The sequence below is a fragment of the Pleurodeles waltl genome, chromosome 7 (assembly GCF_031143425.1).
Source record: "Pleurodeles waltl isolate 20211129_DDA chromosome 7, aPleWal1.hap1.20221129, whole genome shotgun sequence".
NCBI lineage: Eukaryota > Metazoa > Chordata > Amphibia > Caudata > Salamandridae > Pleurodeles > Pleurodeles waltl.
The window spans coordinates 1425138531-1425157138 of NC_090446.1; the positions used below are offsets into that span (position 1 = coordinate 1425138531).

Here is an 18608-nt window from a genome sequence, read left to right on the forward strand (position 1 = left end):
CACACTGAGCCACCGGAGCGTAAAAAAATATGATGCTCCAGTAGCGCAGTGTGCCACTAGGGCCTCGTAAATGAGGCTCTTAGTTTCTTCCGGATGTTCACTGTATGTGCGACTTTTGGTAGGGGCTACTGCCAGTGATAATTTATTGTAACTTTATTACTCCCAGAAATGTCATGTACCATATCGAAAATAGATTAAAGAAAGAAAATACAGAGTAAAATAAATAAATATTTCCTACCCTACTTTTGGGAACTTTGAGAGTATATGGGCAGTATCCCCATTACACTCCAACATCTGATGGCTTTCTCTACACCCACTTCATATAGATATTGTGTGGGGGCCAATGGCAGTGATGTAGGATCTTGACATCTCTGAGGTTAAGTCTCATTTTACTTACTGAATTGATGTTGTCTGGTGGTTTGCATTTATATTTAGAAACATCTACAACATGCTGGACCTGCCATTGAATTCCCCTTTTGGACATCCCACATTTCATGGGAAATGTTCCTTAAGTGATTAAAAGTTGTCAACAAGTATTTCAGTTGTATGCAAGGCCATATATGAAAGCTAGAGTGTTGGTAATATTATTGGAGTTCTTAGCTTTAAAAGATTGGTCATCCCTCTCCTTTGCCACCACATTTGCAACTACCCTTCCAAATTGGTCCCCAGATGCTATTTACTTCATGTTTAATCCAGTTATTATCCAGTGCTGCAGCATATTTATGTTAGGTAAGTTGTGTGTTCTTTCTTTTATTTTTGTAGAGATTTTATAGGCTGCTTTCTTTTTTTGCCTTCTTTTAGAAAGCTGTGTGACATCCAAAATCAAATTGTTAGAATTAATTTTGTGAAAACATTTTGCCCCATATCATTCATTCATATGGTATGCCACTATATCCAGGTTGGAATTATTGACCTACAATAATACTACATTTACAACATTGTCTATAACTAGAATTTAAGAATTTAATCACACATGGTGGGAGGTGAACCCTGAAAGTGGAGGGTCATAATATTTGCCACTGGTTAATGTTACTGAACTCTGCAGTACATATGTTTTGTTTTAATAGTGTAGCTGTTTCCTGTTGCACCTGTTGCACCATTGAAACAGACACCCTGACTCACTTCCATTCCCGCTCACAATCACTCCCTTACTAACTCATTCTAATTCACTCACACTGCTTTACTCACTCCCATACTTTCTCTTATTAATATTCACTCTCACTCACTCATTGATTCTCCATCTTGCATTATCATTATACTCTTAAAACACATAAAACTAACATACACTCTCACTCAATCAATTTTTTCTCACAAACACATTCCACTCACACTTCCACAAAGAAAGAACACTGATTTTTTACTTAACGTTCCTTCTTTTGAGGCAACCTATAGGCTCCATGCCAGCAGCAGAGCAGGCATCAGGTGCTGGGCATAGGAACCAGCAAACCGTGATTCCTAACAAGGAGCCAGACAGAGCAGCAGGGCCTAATTTCTGCCACATTTTAGGAGGGGGTGACCCCTATCAGTGCCAGGGAAGGAATTCCCTGGCACTGATAGTGCCTACCACCATGGATTTCGTGGTGGTTTCACACCCCACGAAATCCATGGTGGTATGCAGGGTCCTGATACCATCGGCGGTCTGGTGATGGCCGCCAGGCTGGAGACCCCACCGCCCTGGCGGTCGGAGAGGAGAGGAGAAGTGTCAGTTGACCATGGCAGTAACCGCCAAGGTCATAATTATTTATTTTTTACTGCCGGCCTGTTGGGGGTATTACCCCCAGTTCTCCACGGACAGCCAAGGTTGTAATGAGGGCCTATGTCTGCTAAATAAAATGGATTGTCCTTTTGTGAAGGGATCATAGTTAAACTACATCCCTCAGGCATGTGCATTCCAGTATTTACCTACAGAGTGTTGTGTTTTTAAACAACGTCCTGTAGCTGGATCATGGCTCAGCCACTTCGTCCTCCTCCTATCATCAAGAGCCTAGAGGAGAGGTTGAGGACTGAACAGATTTTATGTAAAAACCCAAAGTCGTGTTTGCATCTACACTGCTAAATTGAATTTATTACAAATGTAATAATTTAATTTAGCAGTGGCTCCTTGCCCTCACAGGAGGCAGGGCTACACCACAGAGTCTTTGAAGGAGAACCACTCCGGATACATCACTTATCTTAAATTTGCCTTTATTTCCTTAGAGGGTAAGTATAAGTGGGGATAGCATGTGATATAGAGACCCTATACCTTCATTCAATACACTCTGAGTTTTAGGATTTAGGTAATTGGTCCCTGCAACATTTGTCAAGCTTTTCCTGAAATGATTGGAGCTTGGTGAATTCATCAGATTCAAAGCTTTGGAGGTCTGTTCACACTCCTTCCTGCTCGTAGGATGCCCAGCCAGAGCCACTATGTGATGAGCTGTCCATTACCTGCAACATCTGGGATGAATGTGTTAGGTCATGTAGTGGATAAGCAGAGAAACATGCACCTAAGAACCAAGTATTTGTGAAACATGGTATAAAATGTTGTGGGAAGCTGGCCTGGTGTGGGGTGAGTAACTAAGGTACTTACACCTTATACAGGTTCAGGTATCCCCTATTAATGAAATGTACGAAGTGTCTAGAAGCCAGGCTCTCTAGAGGTAGCTGTGGGTGAGCAGCCAAGGCTTATCTAGGAGACATGCACAGCTCATGCAATACCATTGTAGTCACACAGCACTTACACACATGAATGAATACACTCAGTGTTAAGAAAATAAAGGTACTATATTATGGTAACACAACACTGAAATTACTATAGAGGCAATACTCCCGTAGGAGGTAAGTAATGCACAGGTTATATACACTCGTCAGAAATGGGCATAAAATTAGTTAGAAAACAGTGCAAATAGTGTAAAACACAATAGAGAATGGTTGACCTAGGGGAGCACAAACCATATACTAAAAAAGTAGAATGCAAGAGTGTCACCCCCACCGAGGTAAGTGGAATGTGTAGAGGGTCACTGGGGGTACCAGGAAAACACAAAGGTAAGTACCACAACACCCCCCAGAAACTAGGAAAGCAGGACTAAATTACTAGAATTTCCCCAGAACACCAACTTAGAAGAAAAGAAGAGAATTGTAAAACCCAACTGCAAGAAACCAATGGTGGATTCCTGAAGAGGAAGATCTGTGGACATAGGGGACCAAGACCAGAAGACACAGCAGAGTCCAGTGGGGGCAGGAGCGCCTACCCACCAAGCTGAGGGTTGCAGGAGTTGGTCGACGGTGAAGAAGGAAAGTCAGCACTGCAGCCCTGGAGTCAGAGTCAAGTTCCTGAAGGATGCAGGTGATGTCCCATGCCGTAAGAAAGATTGCAGATCGGTTTGTGTGTCCACATTCCACCAACAAGCCTTGGCATAGGCAAAATTTGCAGTTGGCAGAAAATGGTGCTGCTGGGGAGCTGAGGACTCAGCTCAGGAGTAGGAGTCAGAGGGGGCCCTCAGCATTTCAGGGAGCCCACAGGAGCGCAGGCAGCATGCACAGGAGTCCCACAAGACAGGGACCTAGAAGGTGCAAATGGAGCCCAGGTAGCACTGCAAAAGGTGCAAAAAGGAGCCCCACGCCCCAGGAGAGTCACTGAGGGAGCTGTGCATCACAGGAAGGAGTGCTGGGGGCTGGAGCTACACAAAGGCTGAAGACCCCTTGGAAGAAGTGCCAACAAGCCTTGGCAGCTGCAAAGGATGTGGTGCACAGGGGTACTGTCCTCTGTGGGAAGGCAAGGGCTTACCTCCACCCAATTTGGAAAGTTGGTAGAAAGGACGTGTAGATCACTTCTGACCACCACCTGTGTTGCAGGATCCACACAACTCAGCAGGAGAGATTCCTTTCCTGTGCAGACTGAAGTTTGGCTTTCCTCAGAGGATGCATGACCAGGGAAATGTGGCAGAAGCTGGAAGGAGCCGGAGAAACAATGTTGCAGGTGAAGTCTTTGTTGCAGATTGTTGGGTCCTTGACAGTCCAGATGCAGTTTCTTTGGTTAGAAGTCAAAGTAAGAGATGAAGAGGATTCCTGCTGGAATCTTGCATGCCGTATCTGAAGAACCACCCAAAGGAGAGACCCTAAGTAGCCCTGTAAGGGGTATTGGTCACCTAGCTGGGTGACCACCTACAAGGAGGGGGATCTTCCATCGCATGCCTGGCATGGCCACTTAGATGCTCCCAGAGTTACCTGCCAACCTTGAATCTATGATGACAAAACCCAGGGACCCTCTGGAGGAGCTCTGGGCACCACCTCTGGGATGGTGATGGACATTGGAGTGGTCACTCTCCTTTCCATTGTCCAGTTTCACACCAGAGCAGGGACTAAAGGTCACTGAACTGGTGTAGACAGGTTTATGCATGTAGGGCACCAAATGTGCCCTTCAAAGCATACCAGTGTGCTTTGGAGGCTACCCCTCCCAAGTCCAGAAACACGTATTTCCAAAGGAAGGGGTTGTAACACCCCTCTCCCAAAGGAAATCCCTTGTTCTGCCTTCCTGGTCTTGAGCTGCTCAACAGTAGATCAGAAACCTGTCTGTGAGGTGGCAGCAGCTGGGGCTGCTTGGAAAACCTCAGAAGACTGTAGGAGAAATGCTGGGGGTCCTCTAAGGAGCCCCCAGAGTGCATGGAATCATACAACCAATACCAAACATGCTTAGGGTCAGAGTTACCGTTATGTAGCTGACATAGGTAGTAACCTATGTCCAGTACACATGTAAAATTGCACTCCGCACTCACAAAGTCCAGTAAAGTGGGTCTGGAGTTTGTGGGGGTACCTCTGCTAGTACAGGGGTGCCCTCACACACAGGTACCTTCACCCTACCCTCTGGGATGAGAGGGCCTACCATAGGGGTGATTTATGGTGACCTGGTGTAGTGACCTATAGTGAAAACAGGTGCATGTACCCGGTTCAGGCAGACTGCAATGGCAGGCCTACAGAACCCTTTGCATGGGCTCCCTATTTGTGGCAGAATAACTGCTGCAGCCCATGGGGATCCCCTGGAATCCCACTGCTCTGGGTATCTAGGCACAATATACTAGGGGATTATATGGGGACACCAGAATGCCAATTGTGGGGTGAATACAGAGTTTTGGGAGAGAGCGCATAATCACTGGGGTCCTGATTAGCAGGATACCAGTGAACACAGTCAAACACACTGACATCTGTGTGGGTAACCATGGCAAGAAAGAGAGTACTTTCCTATAAAAGGAAAGTAAATAAAGAATAGGGATAGAAAAAAATAGAATTACGGAAAAGAGGTAAAAGAGAGAGTGATTGTTAGTGCTGTCAGGCGTAGATTTGTCATTCCCAAACCTTTTTTGCTGAAATTCATTTAGTTTGCCTTAGTACTGCTAACCAGTAAAAACATGCTTATGCTCGCTCCCCTAAACATGGTAAGATTGGCTTATACCTAATTGCCATATTTAATTTAATCATAAGCCCTCTGTAGAGTGATATACCATATATGCAGAGCCAGTAAATTAAATGCTACTAGTTGGCCAAAAGCACTTATCATGCCAACCACTTAAGTAACCCCTTGAAATAAGTCCCCAGCCTGCCTTGGCGGCCTAAATACAGTTCAAAACTGCCAATTCAACTCAACATAATAATCCACTTACAATACCACCCACTTATCAAGCCTTAAACTCCCCTTTAATTGCATATGTCAGCCCAAGGCAGTCTCTAGGTTGCCTGCAGGGCAGAGCACATTTAATTAAAGAGTTGGACATATACTTTTAAATGTCACATTTACTGCTAGTGAAAAATGTCTCAATTCATTTTATACCACTGTGAGGCCCATCTGTCCCATAACATAAAACTGGGTGGCCTTATTTCATCTAACAAATACTAGCTTTTGATTGTGGACAGATAATAATTTCAGGTTTAGTATCTCTGAAATTATAATTAAGAATCCTCTTTAATTGTAAAGTAGTATTTTAAATTATGTTTTGAAAAGGCATCTTTTACAAAGTAGGCATTTCCTGCCCTTTGCATTTTTGGTGCCTGCAGCCTGTCTTACGTCACATGGCTGTGTGTTACTGTCAGTTAGACTTTGTGAATTCCCCCCAGACAGTCACAAAATAGAGGGATTAGGTGTGCCTGAATTTGCCAGCTGCTGGCAGATGGGGTTCTGGAGCTGGGCACAGCCCCACTTGCAGCTGAATAGGCTGTGATTTGCCTTCACAAAAAGGATTGTCACTACTTTCAATTTTCTGCAGCCACTTGAAACCAGGGCAGAGGGGTCAGAACATTACAAGCACTTCAAAGAGAACCCTCTAGAAACGTCTCCCAATGTCAAAGAAGGCAGCAGGTATAAAAATAGGGACCTCAGACCCACTTTTCTGTTGACTTTCTAGATCTGCAGAAGTAGCCTCAAAGTACTGCCTGCTGCTGTGGCCTGCTCTGTACTCTGCAAGACTGATTTGTTGCTTTGCTGCAAATAAATGGACTTCTTTGCTTCCTGGAGCCTTCCTTGAACCCTCAGAGGCCTACCCTGATGCTTGAGCCCTGCTTTTCATCTGAACCCAGGACTACCATAGTGACCCCAAGGACTAAGTTGCTGGACTTCTGTCCAGAGCCACAGGGCCACAAGGGTCTAATAGGCTCTTACCATTCACAACTGGACCCAGACTAAGTGAGTACTAACTAACCAAATGGTACTCCTCCAGTTCTAGCGGTGGTGCTAAAAGTGCCCAGATAGCCAAAATGCAAAACATGGGACTTGGAACATTTTGGCTAAAAACTACCCTGAGATCCGAAGGAAGACCCAAACCATCATGTCAGTCTTTCCACCTAAGGCACATCGGCCAGAATTTGCAGCAAAGGATTATCTGACTTCCTGGAACTCTGATCAGCTATAGCCTACTGCCTCATCCTGATGGTTATTTTCAACTTCGAAAGCACTAAGGCCCTCAGTACAACCCTGGTGGTAAATTCCGCTTACTGCTGTGCAGAAGACTGCCAACACACTGCTGCGGTGGCGGAATTCCACTTCATCTATTACGACCCACAACTCGGAATCCGCCAAAATCCAGACACCCACACAAATCTGCCACACCAAAGGTCAGTGATAAACTGGCAAAAACCGAACCTCTACCATCACGTCAACAGGAATACGCCCACACTATCACGACCCACGAACCCACGCGGCGACCTTTCAACCACGGTATTCCATTGGTGGTACACAAAACTGTGCTCAAAATATACATACATTTACAAAACACAACCACATTGGACAATTTGAAATACACACACCTGATACACATACACACACCACTCCCACACACCCAATCCATTATAAAACACACACCCACATCACCCACAAACCCTTACTACCAAAATTCGAAAGAAGGCCAGAGAGAGACACCACCAGAAACAACCACAGCATCCACAGACACACAACATCATCACTCACACAACATCCATGCACCTCAGACAACACACACTATCACACTCCCTCACACATCACAACACACACACCCCCAAACATCACCCATTCCACATCATGGCATCTGAACGACACCCCAGGTTCTCTGAGGAGGAGCTTAGGGTCATGGTGGAGGAAATCGTCCAGGTAGAGCCACAGCTATTCGGATCATAGGTGCAACAGACCTCCATTGCAAGGAAGATGGGGCTATGGCAGATAATCGTCGACAGGGTCAACGCAGTGGGACAGCACCCCAGAACATGGGATTACATCAGGAAGAGGTGGAACGACCTATGGGGGAGGTGCGTTCCGTGGTCTCCAGAAACCAGATCGCAGTACAGAGGACTGGCGGTAGGACCCCCACCTCCTCCCCCACAACTAACAACATGGGAGGAGCAAGTCTTGGCAATACTGCATCCTGAGGGACTTGCAGGAGTAGCAGGAGGAATGGACTCTGGTAAGGCAACTCTCCTGTTCTTGTGTGCAATAGCATCATCAGGTGGAGGAGCAGTGGCACCGGAGCAGGAGGGAGCTGCATCCCGCTTGGCCCTGGAGGGTGAAACAAAAGAGTATGAAGCCACCAGTGGGACGGAGGGCGAGGGGAGCTCCACGGCGGGGACATGAGCAGAGACCATGGACAGCGACTCCTTCCCTGATGGGTACTCCCTTGCGGGGGCGGGCCCCTCTGTGGCCCCCGCATCAACAGGTACAGCCGCCAACCCGCTACCAGCACCGCCCTCCCAGCAGCCCCTCAGCGTGTGTCTGGTGCCCGCTCACCCAGGAGGGTGTGCATCTCCTTTGCCCCAAGCACCTCAGGCCCTGCCCCAGTCAGCCCTGCTGCCCTCAGTGAGGAGGCTATTGACCCCCTGAGATTTCTCACTGTTGGGCAGTCTACCATTGTGAATGCCATCCAGGGTGTTGAGAGGCATTTGCAACAAACAAATGCATACCTGGAGTGAATTCATTCTGGTCAGGCAGCCCAACAGAGAGCATTTAAGGTTTTGATCTCAGCACTGATGGCAACCATTGTCCCTGTGTCCAGCCTCCCCCCTCCAACTTCCTCCACCCAGACCGAATCCCCTGTACCTCAGCCTATCCCAAGCACACCATCAGACCAGCATACACACATCAACACACAAAAGTGGCTCAGGCACACATAAGCACCACACATCCCACAGGCACTCCCACAGGCATCATACCCATGCAGACATACCAACATCCACTGTCTCCACTGTGCCCCCCTCCTCCACGTCTCCCTCCCCCTCCCAGTCTCATCTCTACTCACACCTGCATGCACTACATCCTCAGCCACTACCTCGATCACCAGCACGCCCATCACCAGACAACGCTCACATGCACTCACCACCCCCAATGCCATTCACACATCCCCTGTGTCCTCTACCAGTGTGTCTGTGAGCCCTCCTCCCAAAGCACACAAACGCAGGCACACACCCACCCAACAGCCATCCACCTCACAACAGCTTCCAGCCCATGCACCTTCACCCAAATTCAGCAGGCGTACACCTACTACAACCACTACCTCTTCCTCTACTCCCAAACCCCCTCCATCTACCCGTCACAGTGTGTCAAAAAAACTTTTCCTAGCTAATTATGACCTTTTCCCTACACCTCCCCCCGTCCGTCCCCTAGGGCCAGGCTTTCCAGGTCCCAACCCAGCACCTCAGCCACCACATCCCCAGGCACTGTGGTGCCAGCAACTGCAGGCTATTGGAGAGCGCCAACCATCAGGGCTGCCAGTGTGCCACGGAGCGAGGGCAAGGACATTCCGCCACCTGCAAAACTTAAAAAGGTGCCCACATCCCGGAGGGAGAAGCAGAAAACACCTGCCACCAAGAGCTCAGGGAAAACAAAAGGGAATAGTGGCAAGCCTGCTGCACCACCATCCAAGGTGGGGAAGGGCCAGAAAATGAAGGGCAGGTCAGGAGAGGGCATGGTGGCACCGACTGAGGGACCAGTGTCACACCTTCTGTCCACATCCACGCCAACCTGTACGGCAGAAAAGACCGCTACCTGCACCACCATCTGCACCGCCACAGAGCCTGCCACCAGCACCGCTCCCACAGAGCCCGCCACCAGCACCGCTGTCATTGAGCCCGCCACCAGCACTGCTGTCATTGAGGCTGCCACCAGCATCGCTGTCATTGAGGCCGCCACCAGCACTGCTGTCATTGAGCCCGCCACCAGCACCGCCACCACAGAGTCCACCGCCAGCACCGCTCCCACATGGCCCGCCGCAAGCACCGCTGCCACAGAACCCGCCGTCAGCACCGCTCCCACAGAGCCCGCCACAAGCACCGCTGCGAATGACACGACCGCAAGCACCGCCAGCGGCCCCGCGACATCCTGAGCCAGTGGCACCACCGCTGACATGGCTGCCATCCCCAGTGGTCAGTCGTCCGAGGCTGGTGGTGAGTTCGAGGAGCCTACGCAGCTTCCATGATGCATCACTTTTAGTGGAGAAAGGTATCCACTACCTCTGTCCATGGCAGGATGAAGCACTCTGGGCATAAAGCCACCTCCAGAACCATTGGAGAAAGGCATCCACTACCTCTGTCCTTGGCAGGATGAAGCACTCTGGGCACAAAGCCCCCTCCAGACCCAGTGGAGAAAGGCATCCACTACCCCAGTCCTTAGAAGGATGAAGCTCTCTGGGCACAAAGGCCACTCCAGAACCAGTGGAGAAAGGCATCCACTACCCCAGTCCTTAGGAGGATGAAGCACTCTGGGCACAAAGCCCCCTCCAGAACCAGTGGAGACTGTTCTCCACTTGAGAGACTGTGGCTTTGCACTCCCCAGGATAAAGCAGTGGGCAAACCACCCACTGGAGAGACTTAAGAGACTGTGGCTTTGCACTCCCCAGGATACAGCAGTGGGCAAACCACCCACTGGAGAGACTTGAGAGAATGGCTTTGCACTCCCCAGGATAAATCAGTGGGCAAACCACCCACTGGAGAGACTTGAGAGACTGTGGCTTTGCACTCCCTAGGATACAGCAGTGGGCATGGAGCCCCCTCATGGAGCAGTGGTGTCGTGCATTCATCAGGCTGAGGTGCACCCCCCTCCCCCTGAGGTGCAGGTGTATTTTCAATCTGATACCCCTGCAGTGTTCTCTCTGTTTGGAGTCAGGTATCTGTGTGGGCCTCGCCCATGCATTTTGGGCCCAGTGGTCCATGGACAATGATTGGTGCACTATCCGGACTTGTGTAGTTGGTGTACATAATTGTATCTACTGTATTTTGAGTTTTGACTGCTGGATTTTTATTGATTACAATCGTTCAACTCATTTCCTTTTGTCCTTGCATTCTTCCAGGGGCGGTGGGGGGTGTATATGTAATGATGCAGCATGTATTTGTGTGTATGGTGTTGTGGGTGAGGGTGGGGGTGTTGCGTGTTCCGTGTGTGTGTCGCTTTCTTTTCCCTTCCCCCTCCCCTGTGTTATAGGTACAGTACTCACCGTGGTCGTCGCCGCCGTCGTTGGTCCTCCTGATAGAGGAGCAGGAAGACCAGCGCCAGCAGTATCTGCAGTTCTGGCTCCATGGTGATCTGGTTCCCCATGGGGTGTGGAAAGGTGCATGTTTTCCCTTCTGTGTACTGTTTCCGCCGTGTTTTTGTTCGCGTTGGTTCCGCCCCGGAAAAGGTGGTGGATTGGCATCTTGTGATAGGGTGGGCAGTACATTGTCTTCCGCCTGTCTGTTGGCGGTTACCGCCACGCTGTTTGTTTGTACCGCCATGGCGGTCGGAATTTTAAAGTGGCTGTCTATGTTGGCGGTTTCTGCCACAGTCGTAATTTAATTTTCTTTCCGCCGGCCTGTTTGCGGTATTACCGCCACTTTAACACTGACCGCCAGAGTTGTAATGAGGGCCTAAGTCCGGACATGCAAATCTTCATAGCAAGTCTATTCACTGGCTCCCCAACGATGAGGTTCCCTCCTTGGACACCGCCTGCAGCCTTGTCCAGCTGAACTTTACTTTCTCCAAGTCCAAAATTAAGCTCTGACTGGCCCAATCCACTGACTGTCTGACATGTGCTCCATCGTAGTTGAACATATTTTTTTACTTCGACTCAGTCTTGCACGAATAGAAGAGTGAAGTTGATGCTTTGATCATTAAGGTTCTTACTTAAAAAAAAAAACATTACTCTGCTTCTACTGATTAGAGTTTTGCTGTTTTGGTGCCAAATAATGTATTATAGTTTACTCTATTTTCCTAATTTGGTGTGAGATTTCTCTTGTGCTGTATTTTTACTTTATTACTGTTTGTGTGCTGCAGAAATACTTTAAATTTGTCTCTAAGTTAAACCTGGCTGCTATTGTGCCAAGGTACCAGAGTGTTTAGCAGTTTAATTGAATGATTTTGTGATTCACCCGGATGGAGTCTGTGGCTGTTGCTTTACCGGGTTAACACTCCAGTCAACCAACAACCCAATTTCTCACACAGAGTGAAAGCAAGGGATAATAAGGAAGAGAAGAGTTAGAAAAAAAAGATAAATATAGGCTAATAGAGACAAGGAGATATAACATTGAGGATAATTGTTAGAAATTGGGTCTGTAGTTGGCAGCAGTAGGCACCCTGTCCAATTAGGGACAACAATTCTAGTCAGGGTAAGTCAGTAACACTTTCCAAATTAACCTGTGTTCAACCTCTGGTAACTTGGCTTAACCTAAGTACCAATGTGTAAAGTATTTGTGCAACACTTGAACTACAGAAACACAGTGAAGACACCATAAAAAGACTCCACACCAGTTTAGAAAAATAGATATTATTTATCTGATCAACCTTAGACCCAAACAACAAAATCCCATTTTCATAGATTATCGTGATTAGAGTGTAGTGTTGAATTCACAGCACTTAGAAAGATGTGGGCGCTTCCTTTCAGGGAGTTATGTAAGTTCTCTTTAGCAGAGTACTAGGAAGGCACTCATAATGAAAGTTCTGATGCGGTCTCACGATCGGAATGATTTGCAGGGGATCTCGATTTCCCCGTCCCCTCGAGATTGGAAGTCAATGTGGGCAGAAGCACGCAACAGGCGGCCCAGAGCTGTGACACAGGATCTTGCTGGGTAAGCATGCACAGAGGCTGAGCAGTCGTCCCGCTCCCCTTACTCACAGTATTCTGTAGGTGTCTGGACAGCCGTGTGCAGATGTCCTCAGTTGCAGTGGCTGGGCTGGATACCACGCAGTGGTGCAGAATGTTGGTCAGTGGGGGACACACACAGACCTTGGTGAACGACAAAGCACTACACACGATGGTCTTAGTGAAAAAAAAAGGACTTCCCGCTCTGACTTATCAATGAAGCAGCTCTCAGCACACGCTGACTTTGGTGAACGAAGAAGCGCTCTACATGTGCTGACTTTAGTGAATGATGAAGCACTCAGCACATGCTGACTTTGTTGAACATAGAAGCGCTTGACAAGTGCTGATTTTAGTGAATGAAGAAGTGCTCAGCATGTGATGATTTTGGTGAGAGAAGAGCTCAACATACTATGGTCAGAGAGAGCGTGTTGTGCACTCAGAGCAGTCAAGTACATGGTTCCTCTTTGAAACGCATTGTTATCTGACTCATGGGTGGCAGATCCCACAGTAGTGGTCCACAGTTAAAATCTTTGATGATCATGAGATTTCCAAAAGGGGGAAATCCAACAAGTCCTTGGAGTTACTTGAGATGGCCTTTGAAATTGTAGGGCAGTAGACCATTCTCACAGGCAAACCCAGCAGAGCAATTTGCAATGTGGTATTCCCTCTTAGCAGCACAGCAATTAGCAGGTAGTAGGCCAACACAGCAGAACAAGTAGCAAAGTGGCAGTTTCTCCTAGCAGCACAGCAATCAGCAGGCAGTAGGCCAACACAGTGGCGCAAGTGCTTCTTCTTGGCAGAGTTTCCTCAGGACCCAAAAGTGAAATAAATTTGTGGTGTCTGTAGTCCAGTACTAATACCAAAATGTGTCTTTGAAGTGTGGGGATCCCTTCCCTTCATTTCCTGGCTCCAGACACTCTTCCGGGGACATGCAGTCCTTTGTGTGAGGAGAGGTATAGCCCTATTCAGGTGCAGTTGTCAGCTCCTCCCTCCTGTCTAGCCCAAGAAGACCCATCAGTCAGGTGATGGCTCATCAGCATGCAGATGTCACATCCAAGCTACCTTTGTGTGTGACTGTCTAGAAGGTATACACAAAGCTCAACTGTCATCTACCCCAGATGAGTATTCAGAAACAGGTAGAGGCACAAAATTGTTAAAGTAAGACATTGTCAACTTTCTAAAAGTGGCATTTTCAGACCTACAATTCAGAATCCAACTTTACCATAAGCTGTGATTTAAAGAGTCACCACACTCAATATTTCTATCTCTTCCCATTTGGAAATTACACTTAAAAGATGTTTTAAGGCGATCCCAATATTAACCAATGGGAGAGATAGGCCTTGCAACAGTGAAAAACGAATCTAAGAGCTCTTTACTACCTGGACATGTTAAACCAAAAAGTACATGTCCAACATTGTAAACACACCGTATCCTGCCCCTGGAGTTAATTAGGGCCTATGTTAATGTTGACATATGTAATAAAAAGGAAGGTTTGGGCCTGGCACATGGGTGCACTTGCCAGGTTGAAATTGCAGTTTAAACCTGCATCTACAGGCACTGCAGTGGCAGGCTTGAGACAGACTGGAAAGACTACTGCAGTGGATGGCACAATCGGTGCTATAGACCTAACAGTAGCATTTAATGTACAGGCCATAGGTGCACTATGGGTACACTTTACTAGGGCCTTACAAGTAAATTAAATATGCCAATTGTGGATAAGACAATGTTTCCATATTAGGAGTACGGAGCACCTGCACTTTAGCACTGGTTAGCAGTGGTAAAGGGCACAGAATCCTTACAGCCAGCGAAAATGAGCCAGAAAAACAGGAGGTCAGAGGGCAAAAAGTTAGGGGAAACCACACCAAGGTTGCCAGGTCTAACAAAAATGCTTGAGCTAGAGAGTGAGACAGAGGGGGGTAGGGAATGGCTAAATGGCTTTATTTGTAGATTAATGTATAAAGTCACTTGAATATGACATGCCTCTTGATGTTTTCTCTGCAGGTATATGCCCAGCAAATATGCATTTTGACGACTGTGGAAGTGCATGCCCTGAAAACTGCCCCCAACTGGGTGAGGTTTCCGTTTGCACATTGCAGTGTAAACCAAAGTGTGTCTGCAACGATGGCTACATCCTGGAAGACTCAAAGAGCACAAGATGTATACCCAAGAGCGAATGTTCATCCTGCAAGCAGAACAATGCCGTCTACACTAGCTGTGGCACAGCCTGCCCTCTGAACTGTCAGAATTACTTACATCCACCCACTAAATGTACAAAGGAATGTGTTACGGGGTGCTTCTGCAAGAAAGGTTTTGTCTTTAGGAGCGAGAAAAAAGGCATGTGTGTGAAAAAGTCTCAGTGTCAGAAGCCATAAAGGGGTAGGCACGGATGGGAACATGGGAAACAACACTCTTGCTCACCAACACTGGTATTGTCTTATTTTCTCTGCAATTCTTATTTGAATGATTGGAAACCATACATAGGGGGTGATTCTAACCCTGGCGGTCGGTGTTAAAGCGGCGGCCAACCCGCCAACAGGCTGGCGGTAATAAAAATGGGATTCTGAGCCTGGCGGGAACCGCCAACACAGACAGCCACCATAACACTCCGACCGCCACGGCGGTACAAACAGTGCGGCGGTCACCGCCAACAGACAGGCGGGAGACAATGTACCGCCCACACTATTCCAACTCACCAATACGCCACCATTTCCGGGGCGGGAGCACCGCCGATAAAAACACGGCGGAAACAGACTACGGACGGGAAAACGCTCACCACTACGCACTCCAGGAGGAAGGAGGACAGCATGGAACCCGAATTAAACATCCTACCTGCTCTCGTCTACCTACTCATCTACCACGAGTACGAAGTCCAGCGCAGACGACAACGGTGAGTACTGCACCTACGACACACGGGAGGGGGAGGACGAAAGGTCACGGGCACACACATATGCGACCCCCCCCCCCAACTATGTACTCACCAATGCAGAGCACCAAGTCACAGTGATACCACCAAACACCCCTGAAAAATGCCAGGACGTAATCATATTTGGAATAAATATTTATGTACCAAAAAGCTCCAGAAAATTAGAGTACAACCATGAAAGATATCCACAACAAAACTAATGACATACACATCAGTGTATAACTGAAGTAACAAGTCCTGCACATCCTACGAATTCAGCATGTCCGTGGGCCAAAGTCTTGAGAAACAAGGGCAAAGCCCACACAGGAGACCTGAGTCCTTTGGAGAGAACACTGCAGGGGCATCAGATGTAAAAACTACAGGCACCTCAGGGGGAAGGGAAGGGGGGGGCACCACAGCCACATGAGTCCACGACGCCAGATCCACGAGGAGCCACCATGCCCACTGGACCATCCTGGGGAGTGCAAAGCCACAGTCTCTCAATGTCTCTACAGTGGGGGGCTGCCCACTGGACCATCCTGGGGAGTGCAAAGCCACAGTCTCTCAATGTCTCTACAGTGGGTGGGCTGCCCACTGGACCATCCTGGGGAGTGCAAAGCCACAGTCTCTCAAGTCTCTACAGTGGGTGGGCTGCCCACTGGACCATCCTGGGGAGTGCAAAGCCACAGTCTCTCAATGTCTCTACAGTGGGTGGGCTGCCCACTGGACCATCCTGGGGAGTGCAAAGCCACAGTCTCTCAATGTCTCTACAGTGGGTGGGCTGCCCACTGGACCATCCTGGGGAGTGCAAAGCCACAGTCTCTCAATGTCTCTACAGTGGGTGGGCTGCCCACTGGACCATCCTGGGGAGTGCAAAGCCACAGTCTCTCAAGTCTCTACAGTGGGTGGGCTGCCCACTGGACCATCCTGGGGAGTGCAAAGCCACAGTCCATCAGGTGGATGACAGTCTCCACTGGTCAAGGAGGAGGCATGGTGGGCACAGTGAACCATAAACGGTGCTTGAGACGGCGGTGCCCAGCGGAGCGGTGCTTGAGACGGCGGTGCCCAGCGGAGCGGTGCTTGAGAGGAAGGGCCCAGCGGAGCGGTGCTTGAGAGGAAGGGCCCAGCGGAGCGGTGCTTGAGAGGAAGGGCCCAGCGGAGCGGTGCCTCAGAGGAAGGGCCCAGCGGAGCGGTGCCTCAGAGGAAGGGCCCAGCGGAGCGGTGCTTGAGAGGAAGGGCCCAGCGGAGCGGTGCTTGAGAGGAAGGGCCCAGCGGAGCGGTGCTTGAGAGGAAGGGCCCAGCGGAGCGGTGCTTGAGACGGCGGGGCCCAGCGGAGCGGTGCTTGAGACGGCGGGGCCCAGCGGAGCGGTGCTTGAGACGGCGGGGCCCAGCGGAGCGGTGCTTGAGAGGAAGGGCCCAGCGGAGCGGTGCTTGAGAGGAAGGGCCCAGCGGAGCGGTGCCTCAGAGGAAGGGCCCAGCGGAGCGGTGCTTGAGAGGAAGGGCCCAGCGGAGCGGTGCTTGAGACGGCGGGGCCCAGCGGAGCGGTGCTTGAGAGGAAGGGCCCAGCGGAGCGGTGCTTGAGAGGAAGGGCCCAGCGGAGCGGTGCTTGAGAGGAAGGGCCCAGCGGAGCGGTGCTTGAGACGGCGGGGCCCAGCGGAGCGGTGCTTGAGACGGCGGGGCCCTGTTCAGCGGTGCTCTTCTGCACCGCGGGCCCTGTTCAGCGGTGCTCTTCTCCACGGCGGGGCCCTGTTCAGCGGTGCTCTTCTGCACCGCGGGCCCTGTTCAGCGGTGCTCATCCAGAAGGTCAAGGGAGCCAGACCTGGCCTCGACTCCCTGCTCAGTCGACCTCGGACCGTGACGTTTCTGGACCCTTCGGGGACGGCCTCCTTAGTGTCCTCATGCCAAGCTGGGATGTGGCATGTGGGGTCCACCTTCTCCGCGCTCCTGCTGGCCTTCCGCTCCTTTGATGGGGCTCTCGGGCCCTTGCCTCCCCTAGATGGTGTCGGGGGTGAAGTGGCCGCACATTGCTCCTTGGGGGCAGCCCTGTCGGTCCTCGCACGGCGGTCCTTGGTTTTGCGGGTCCTCTTGCCGGGGGGGGGGCTGGACGTGTCCTTGCTGCTGATCGATGTGTCACTGCTGGCAAAGGGTGGGCTCCAGAACCCAGGCACAACAGTGACACCCGAAGCTGGGCTGGTGGCGGCTGCGGTGCTCTTGGGACTCTTTGAAGATGGATGGGGGAGGTCATCGGGGGGAAAGAGGTTAAGGTTAGCCAGGAAACGTTTTTTAGGGCCAAGGTAAAGGGTAGGAGAAGTGGAGATGGAAGTGGAGGTAGAGGAGGTGGTTGTAGGAGAGTCAGGTGTGCTGTCATTGGGTGAAGGTGCTGGTGCTGTAGGCTGTCGTGAGGTGGATGGCTGTTGGGTGGGTGGCTGCCTGCGTTTGTGTGTCTTGGAAGAGGGGGTGACAGACACAGTGGGAGAGGACACAGGGGACGTGTACATGGCAGTGGGGGTGGTGACTGCACGAGTGTGGACTGTACTGGAGGGTGAGGTGGTGATGGAAGCACTGGCTGATGTTGGGGTGCATGCAGGTGTGAGTGTAGACGTCACAGGGAGGGAGGAGGGAGACGAGGAGGAGGGGGACACAGGGGTGGCAGTGGCTGTTGGCATGTCTGCATCTGGGTGTTGCTCGGGTGAGTGTTTGCGGGATCTGTGGTGCTTGTGTTTGGATGAGCTGCTCTTGGGTGTTGAGGTGTGTGCAGGCTGGTCTGATGGTGTGGATGGGATAGGCTGAGGAACAGGAGACAGAGACAGGCTGGAGGCAGTCAGAAGAGGGAGGCTGGAAACAGGGACAATGGCTGCCGTCAGTGCTGAGGCCAGAGCAGTGAACGCTCGTTGATGGGCAGCCTGACCCGAATGAATGCCCTCCAGGTACGCATTGCTCTGTTGCACCTCCCTTTGCACACCCTGGATGGCATTCAAAAGGGTCGTCTGCCCAACAATGAGCGTCCTTACCAGGTCAATGAGCTCCGCACTGAGGGCAGCAGGGGCAACAGGGGCAGGGGCTGAGGTGCCTGGGGCGAAGGAGACGCGCGCCTTCCTGGGCGAACCGGCACGGAGCGAAGACTGAGGGGCTGCTGGGAGGGCGGGGCTGGTGCGCTGGGTGGCGGC

At 50.2% G+C, this 18608-nt stretch overlaps 1 protein-coding gene across 1 annotated transcript in view; it reads left to right on the forward strand.

The window, feature by feature from the left end:
- Positions 1-15222, forward strand: part of LOC138247419 (inducible metalloproteinase inhibitor protein-like) — an 89086-nt gene extending 73864 nt beyond the window's left edge. The window contains exon 4 of the mRNA XM_069202053.1: positions 14541-15222. Within this exon, the coding sequence (XP_069058154.1) occupies positions 14541-14911 (371 nt within the window). The 3' untranslated portion in view covers positions 14912-15222. The remainder of the gene's footprint in view (positions 1-14540) is intronic.
- Positions 15223-18608: the final 3386 nt, after the last annotated feature.